This window comes from Heterocephalus glaber, unplaced genomic scaffold (genome assembly GCF_053883595.1).
Source record: "Heterocephalus glaber isolate CG9 unplaced genomic scaffold, H.glaber_assembly_v1.0 deba00001097, whole genome shotgun sequence".
NCBI lineage: Eukaryota > Metazoa > Chordata > Mammalia > Rodentia > Bathyergidae > Heterocephalus > Heterocephalus glaber.
In genome coordinates this window covers 174,749-183,560 of record NW_028258191.1, presented here as the reverse complement: position 1 = coordinate 183,560, position 8,812 = coordinate 174,749, and the positions used below count along the sequence as shown (strand labels likewise).

The window sequence follows — 8,812 nt, the reverse complement described above, 5'->3', positions numbered from 1 at the left end:
AGCCACAATTTGTTTTAACTAGTACTAATACTTGTATCAAATTCAATAATTTAAGTATGTACATGGTAATCATTTCACTCACATTTTCTGGTGTACTACCCAGTCTCCCAAGAACTGTATCCCACCAGCAAATGTGAATAGTTCATACAAATTTTTCTGGTTTTTGTTTTTGTTTTTTTGGTACTGGGGATGGAACTCAGGACCTTGTGCTTGCGAGGCAGGCACGGTGTCACTGAGCTAAATCCCCGGCCCAGTTCATACAAATCTTACAGCATGTAGTCATGAAACTGATTCTTACTTTGAACTGTGTCTGCATTAAAGTACACAGCTATCCCTTCAGTAAATGCATACCCTTTCTTATTCATACCTGTTCACCAAACACTCATGTGCTTCTTCACTGTTAAATATGACAGACAATGTAAACTACAATTGTGGTTCTTTTAAAAATTGAGTTTTGGGGCCGGGGATTTAGCTCAGTGGTTCTGCCACCTGCCTCAAAAGCAGAAGGATCCGAGTTTGATCCCTGGTACCAAAAAAAAAAAACTGAGTTTTTCATTTTTTTAATCAAACTACAAATCTTGGTTCAACAATTTCAGGATTTCTTTTTAAAACCATTTCACACATATATATGTGATATATATGTATTCTTCAAACAAAAAATATGTATAAAACAATATATCTGTGATTTTGAAGAGAGGTATTAATTTTTATTGGAACTGCCTGAAAGTCCCTACTGGATAGGAAAATCTTAAAGTAGACCGAAGGTTAACCTTTCTATGACTTGACCTAGAAGCATGCTTTTCAAGTAGGTGTTAACTATAACAAAATCAACTCACTGATTCTATTGGAGAACAAGTGAGATATAATTCTAGTTTAAAAAAAAGACAAAAAAAAAAACCCCACAAAAATAAGCTTGATGGGGTGGCACAGACCTGTAATCAGGGCACTCAGGAGAGACTACGGCTAGAGGATTTCAAATTCAAGACCAGCCTGGACTACACAGCAAGTCCTTGTCTCTGTCTCATGCACACAAAGACATAACATATATGGGAAGCCAGGCACTAATACTACTTGCTGAAATTTACCAATGTTTTAATTACACACTCTATTTTTAAACTTGGCAAAACATACATGCACATATAAAAAGAACAATTTCACCACTTCTTCCAACTTTATTTTTAGGTATAGGTGGAAAAAGCAGGTTATCTCTAGACTTCTTATAGTCCAATTTGCAATGAATATATGTTCAGACTAACTCTTCATTAAGAAGAAATGTTAATGAGGCACACTTTCTAGTGGCTGGTATCTTCCAAACCAAAAGAAAAAAAAAAGACAAGGGCATGAATAGCAAAGTTGTCATGTAACATTTTCTTGTTTCAGTAATTTTACTTTTTGCATTCCATTCTTTTTTTTTTTTTTTTTTTTGGTTCCGGGGATCGAACTCGGGTCTTGGCGCTTGCGAGGCAGGTGGTGGAACCACTGAGCCAAATCCCCGGCCCAATAATTTTACTTTTTGGATACTTCAGAAAACAAACCCATGTTTTAACTGAGATTATTAACTAAGTACAAAAACTATGTGTTGTTTTATTTGTAGATGTAGAATATTACAAATATCTGCAGCAAGCCCATGAATTATTTCTATTGTCCATACTGATATTTCAGTATTAAATATATACAAATGTTTCAATTAAACAAAACCAAGGTATTCACAACAAGCTGCAGAGAAACATGCAATGAAGGCTGAAATTTATAAATTAAAAATACCATCTATACATAATGTACAGTCATGCATTTATAAATGAATACTGTATGTCTCACGAGTAAATTTTCACAGGCAAATGCTGCTGCAAAAATGTTTGCTAATGCAAAGGAATAGGATTTTAGTACATTCTGCATTAATATTTTAACCCAAGAAGTTGAAATTTGGTATTTTTTTCTTCCAAGCTGTCCAAAAATCTACAGGAGTAAAATCCCAAATGTTTTGCATCTCACTTGAAGTGTTTTACCAGGAACACATTTTCCAAACCTCGAGTAAAACAAATATGAATAATGAGCAAAATCCAAATATGAACATGTTTATCAGTTCAGCAAAATTCAAATAAAAAATTGAATTTCACTTTAAGTTATTTTGTATTACACACTTTACCAAAATAAGAGAATATGAAATCAAATGTATGCTTGTTTCTACTTTTGCTTTCAATTTCAGTCAGACATTTAAATTTCATGAAAAACTATGCATGGTAGCCGAGAAAATATGGTGAGAAAAAAATTTTACCTAATGAAATTTAAAAACTGCACCTACGTAATAAAATCATTACCCTTCACAGTGTGAAACGTGACCAACTTTGCAAACAGTTTTCGCTTTAAAATTCTGCAATATATCAGAGTATGTTTTATTAATCAAGAAATATGGTGATGTTTTAAAATCTTCCAATTTTCTCTTAAGATACTAACTAGTATTTTCATGGGCTGGTGATCTCCAACGTGACTGTAGATTTTTTATTATAGAGTTTGCCATAGTACCAAGTTTCTCATGCATTTCAAATAGCTGGCTTCCTGAATAATTATGAAGATCTTCTGAATCCAACTGAAGAGCAAGAGCACTAATTTGTGCCAAAAGATTTTTAGATAATGGAGTTTCTAAAGCAACAGGATTAATCAAATCTAAAAGAGAGAAAAAAAAAGATACTAAACTATACAGGGTAAAGGTTAACATGCATGTATCTCCTATCAAATTAAGAAAAAGTTCAAGTGCCTAGGTTTAAACTAATAAAACAGGATGGGACTCAATTTTTTTTCAAAGAAACAAAATGAAAGCAAAAAGCAAAAAAAAAAAAAAAAATTTAGATCTTGTTCGTTAAGAAATGCCTACTTTATTTTATTAATATAACTGGCACATGCAAGGTCCCACTCTGGTACGAAAAAAACCCCAAAAACATATATATATATATATATATATATAAAAAACTGGAACAGAACACAGAACGTAGAATCTGTATTGGAGACCTTGAAGAACTAGAAGTTGACAATTAGAGAAAGCCAACTAAGTTATTTTTTCATGCACTTTGTATTAAGCACCAAAAAACTTACTGAATTCATACAGCAGGCCAAATTACTTAAAAAGTATAACATTATTTTTAAAGTTAGCTGATTTCCTAAATAAAATTCTCATTTTAATAAACTATACCTGAGACAAGCCTTTCTTCATCAGCTGATTTATTTTCCATTCCATTTAGTGTTTTCTCAGAAATATCAAAAACTGGAATTTCTTCAAGTCCATGAGACTTCATCTTGATAACACATTTAGAGCAGTGAAAAAAGCAAAAACACAAAACCACAAGTCAAATTATTTTTTTTGTAATCCCCTTCAGCTTTCTGAGTAACTGAGATTATAGGCACGTGCCACTGCATACACCTCAATTTAACATTAATAATGGTACAAATATTGGGAAAGCACACAATAAATGGGGTGTATGTTGTAAAGCCCATAATAATTAACTCAGTTAATATTCCTAAGAACAGTGTGTAAGAAATACAAAAACAGGGCTGGGGATTTAGCTCAGTGGTTCCGGTGCCTGTCTCGCAAGTGCAAGGTCCTGAGTTCAATCCCCAGTACCAAAAAAAAAAACCAGCATTACAAAGAATTTCTTCAAAAGGAGGGTCTGGAATTTATATTTCATAATGGACTTAAATTAGATCATGTGGATAGTGATATCTATGTAAGTACACTATAAAGCTGCTCATAAATTACATACACACACACACACACATACACACACACACACACACACAATTTTCCAGGGCCCATGGGTGTTACATGAGAAAATATTTCAGAAACTCAATCTATGCATAGTACAGTTTCTGGGCATCATTTATTTCCTACATTTTCTCAGTGGTACTGGGAATTGAATCCAGAGCCTCAGAAATGAGCTACATTCCTCCCTCTTATTTTGAGATAGGGTCTCGCTAACTTGCTCAGGCTGGGCTTGAACTTGTGATCCTTTGGCCTCAGCCTCCTAGAATGCTGGAATTACAGGCAAGGCTTTCACTTTTTTTTTGTAAAGTAATAAGTCAGCTAATGTTTTTGAGGATGACAATATAAACCAATGACTTCTAAGAATACAAAATTGTTCAGCAGCTAGCAAATCCTATTTTAAGAAAATCTAATAGTTCTCACTCTTATACTCTTATTTTTTTCATTTATTCACAAAGTCTAATAATGTCAAGGGATGGATCTCTGAATGGGTTTTAGCAATCTGCAAATCCTAAACTTATATATAAAATTTTCTGCAAACATTTTCATGAGGGTAAGAATCTTAGCTTTCATTAGAACCTTGAAAACTGCCCACAATTCAAATGTTTATGGGCAAAATGTTGATAGAAAGAAAAAGAACATTAAGTTCAAATGTGCGAGACATCAAAATCGAAACTCTGGAAGTGGTGGTGCATGCCTGTACTTTGCAAGGCTGAGGTAGGGGGACAGAAAATTTGACCTAGCCTGACAAACTTAATGAGACCTTGTCTAAAAGTAAAAGTAAAAAAGGGGTTGGTAATGTAAAAGCCTGCAAAGTCCCTAGGTTCAATCACCAGTACCGCAGCCCTCCTCCATCAAAATAATGTGACTTAAATATTTGTAATATTTTTTAAATGTTTGGATTTGAACATTTAGGTTTTAGGAATAGCAGCCATTTCATGATGGAAATGAACACGGAAAGGAGGTAGAAAAGAATTCAAAGAATGAAAGAAAATTTAAAAATAAACCCAAGGGATGTTACATAGAAACAGTACAAAACAAAGGAGTAAACTCTACTGTGGGAATAAAAAGTGCTCTTGATGGCGATAGAAGGACCAAAAAAATGTGACTTTATACAGACATTTGTAGCTATATTGTTAGATCAATTAACAGATAATGTGTAAGGACCATCTAAATCTTTACCTGCTGTTCATGATATATTCTGAGAGCCTTTTTTACATTAGACACTTTTGGAGAACGAATAGGAAGAGTTTTTATTTCTGATGCTGTAAGAGTACTCAAATCCCCAATAGTTTTTATATTCTTGGCTCTGATAAGTTGTCCTAGACCTCTTGCCCTGAAAAGTAATAAAGAAAAAGTAAAAATGTAACTAGATTTTTGTACATGCTATTCTTGATGGCTTATCCAGATGAATTTCTCTATTTAAACACAATTAAAGGTAGTGGTGCATGCCTGTAATCCAGGCACTCAGGCGGTGAAGGCAGAAGGATGACAGTAGGTCACAAGCTAGCCTGGGCTACACAGTGAATTCAAAGCCAGCCTGGACTACAGAGGAAGACCTAGAACAAAACAACAATAACGATACTTATTCATAACTGCATTTATTTATTATATACTTCACAGTGAGGCAGGTATATTTATTTTTTATTATTAAACAAATTTTATTTGAGATTAATACTACAGTTAATAAAACTTTCAGATTATAATATACACAAAGTACTTTTTGGATTTACTAATATCATTTGTCCAGAATACATGTTGAGTTGTAAAGAGTTCTCAACACGTCATTATTATCAATAAATCCTTCAACTCTTCCTTGTATTATCAGAGCTATTACTTGTGTACTGAGTATGTAACTTTCCAAAACTGAAACTATGTATCTATTTTTTTTTTCGGTACCGGGGATCGAACTCGGGTCCTTGCACTTGCACAGCAGGCGGTGAAACCACTGAGCTAAATCCCTGGCCCCTATGTATCTATATTTAAGAAAACATTCCCATATTTCCCTCTTTTCATCAATACATTCCCACGCTTCTAATGAGCAAGTCAATTTATTTGGAAATTGAAATTCATTTCCTCATAGAATCAGCAGCAATGACAATGAGTAATGTTTCATACTATCACCATAAGCTTCCATCCACCATGATGCAAATAAAATTCATTTTAAAATGTTAAAATAAATATTACTACATCCTTATTACTCACAATTAAGTAAAAAATAAACTCAAAAGCTAGGGAACTGACACCATTTAAAACATTGTTAATATTTATACATAATCCAAACCCCTTGGATTGTTGACTTTATTTACTTAAATAAGGTCAGAATTGAGGCGGAAGTGAAAGGACCTGGTAAAGCAAATCTCCCTGTCTGTGGCAGAGATGAGAATTACAAGAGATTAATACCTCAGTCTGTGCATTAGAGTGAGGTATATTAATTTAAAATAAAATTTGAATGATATTTAACATCTGGCTTAAGCAATTGTACTAGAAACAATCCCACTGCATGCCTCATTCATGCTTTACATACTTTAGTCTTTTTGTTTTGGAGACAGAGCCTCACTATGTAGTTTAGGTTGGTCTTAAACAACTACGTAGCCCAGGCTGGCCTCAAACGTCTCAAGTGCTAGATTACAGGTATACACCACCATGCCTAACAACCACTAGTTTCTAATAAAGATGAACTTTAAGATTTTAATATATATAAATACAACTCAAATGTTACATTATATAGGGGCCGGGGATTTAGCTCAGTGCTTCTGCCTCTTGCCTCGCAAGCTCAAGGTCCTGAGTTCAATCCGTAGTACCAAAAAAAAAAAAAAAAAAACAAAAAAAAAGCTTCTCTTTGGCCCAGGGATTTAGCTCAGTGGTTTTGCTGCCTGCTGCGCAAGCGTAAGGTCCCGAGTTCGATCTCCGGTACCAAAAAAAAAAAAAAACAAATATGGTATTATATACAAATGGGTTGTTACAATGTTCAGGTTTATCTGTGAATGGGGCCTGTCACTGTTTTACTAAGTCTCCTAATCTAGATCCTTTAATGTACCATGCCTTCCATTTCTATGCATCAGAAATGGACACAATATATGTCTGACACATATAATTTACTGGAGAAGTTGAACAGTTCACATCATGATAGGGTAGGCTAATAATTAAGAGAGAAATTATCTTACAATCTCTGAAAATACCTAAAACAGTTCTTTTAATCAAGATATGGCAATCCAGAATTGCTTAAACCCCCCCAAGCAAAACATCATGGAAACAAACTTTTAGTTAAAAAACAGAAAATTTAAAAACCTCAAGTTTATCTAAGTGAACTTCATGCTCAACATACATGACAACTTACTGACAACTGTAACTATACTGTTTGATCATTTAGTTATGAGATTAGCTAAATTAGCTGTGAGATTTTGGTGAATTAAGTTTCATTTGAGAAAGGAAAAATGATATTCATATTCCTCAAAGGGTGTCGAGTAGGATTAAATGAGATGTTTCAATATAGTACACCTGGCAAATATTAAGCAAACTTTTACTGTATTAGGACAAATGCTTCTAATGTTGCCCCTTACGGCCTACTTTTCAATCTGCATTTTTATTTCTGAAGTAAAATATGTGCAGGAAAAGTACATGACAATTCAAAACGTGACTTTGATCATTCAAATATTCTTTTAAATAACATCTTGAAATAGAACCCAGAAGCCTAAATAACCACTTACCACATGTTGGATGTAATCTGAGGTAAAATGATGTCGACTGGCGCTGCACAATTCATCAAAGCTGGGTAAACACTTTCTGTGGGGCATGGCATGGATTCTTTGGTCATTTCTGTAATCTTAGAATAAATTTCAAAAGCTGTTAAATAAGAGGTCACCTGACTAAACATAAAAATATAAAGATGCACGAAAACTAAAGCACTTCTTACTAAACACTTCTTTGAGCTCTTAAATTTACAGTTACGTGATCCTGGGGACAGAAATCCTTTGGCTGAAGTGGTATTATGCTAGACAGAAAGAGAAAAAAAAAACTCAGAACCCTAGACAACTAATTTTACAATTTGATTTTCACAACTTACACTGCAATTATTTAACTTATAAAAACAAAAACAATGAACTGCCTGATTGCTAGATCATCACTTCTTCTTACCATCTCCTTCATGTATACCATAAGGCACAAAAATATGGCTAAACCAAAGAAGGTTTATTTCTTCAATAGCTAACCTTATGCACACACAATTCTATGTGTGTATATTTTAGAGCCTAGAGCTTACCTTAGTTTGTGTAGTAGGTGAAGTTTTAACACTTTTAATTACAGGAGAACTATTTGAAGAATGAGACCTCACAAGAGAACATCGCCTATCAATGTCATCTGCCAATCCTGCTTGGTATATTGGATCTGCAAATGAGACACGACGAACCTAAAAACATAGATCAGGTTTTTATTTAATAAAATTTTAAAGATGACACCACATATTTTCATTATGAGGTTATCCAAAAGTACAATGTAGGGTTAGAAGCTGAATTTCTTTCACTAAAAAGCCCATTGTACATACCTGCTCATCTAGTAACTGCTTTCATATTATTCTTCAACGGCGCATTCTAATTATCTATGTTCTAAACTATTTCTGTATAATTTAGATTTTGAAATGGGAACCACTGCAGACATTTAATGGAAGTAACTGCCACATTTCAATTAAAACTGTACAATCTGTAACAACCTTCTGGACTTAGTAAATAAAGAAAATAGAGGTAAAAAACAAATAACTGGCTTCTTGAGTATCTTATTCATCTCTGTTCTAAACTCTCTAAGAGTACCTCAGTGTCACAATCATTAGGCAGCAATTTTTCACCTTAGACCCACCTGTGGTTAATTTGGCCCCTAGTAATGACCAACAGTATGTTCACATATTCAGCTATTTGATATAAATACAGAATGGAGGCCTCTTAAAACCATTACTATACTGTTATGTCTTCTAGTCTTGATCATCAAGAGTGGGCAGATTCTACACGTAAATGCCACAGAAAATACAGTATGTGATCCTATTTCCTAGATATTAAGTACGAGTTA

At 33.8% G+C, this 8,812-nt stretch overlaps 1 protein-coding gene across 6 annotated transcripts in view; it reads right to left on the bottom strand.

The window, feature by feature from the left end:
* Nucleotides 1–1,402: 1,402 nt before the first annotated feature.
* The window catches only part of Rif1 (replication timing regulatory factor 1), a 55,156-nt gene continuing 47,746 nt past the window's right edge, over nucleotides 1,403–8,812 (bottom strand). For 4 of the 6 annotated variants that reach the window (XM_004870030.4, XM_021248404.2, XM_087209991.1 and 1 more), the window contains 7 exons: nucleotides 8,016–8,162; nucleotides 7,671–7,748; nucleotides 7,465–7,580; nucleotides 4,937–5,090; nucleotides 3,188–3,290; nucleotides 2,455–2,664; nucleotides 1,403–2,026 (listed from right to left, as the gene is read on the bottom strand). In XM_004870030.4, coding sequence (XP_004870087.2) covers nucleotides 1,989–2,026; nucleotides 2,455–2,664; nucleotides 3,188–3,290; nucleotides 4,937–5,090; nucleotides 7,465–7,580; nucleotides 7,671–7,748; nucleotides 8,016–8,162 — 846 coding nt within the window. In that variant the 3' untranslated portion in view covers nucleotides 1,403–1,988. Of the gene's footprint in view, nucleotides 2,027–2,369; nucleotides 2,665–3,187; nucleotides 3,291–4,936; nucleotides 5,091–7,464; nucleotides 7,581–7,670; nucleotides 7,749–8,015; nucleotides 8,163–8,812 lie in introns of those variants that run through there. The other 2 variants (XM_021248406.2, XM_087209989.1) reach the window with 2 other exon arrangements.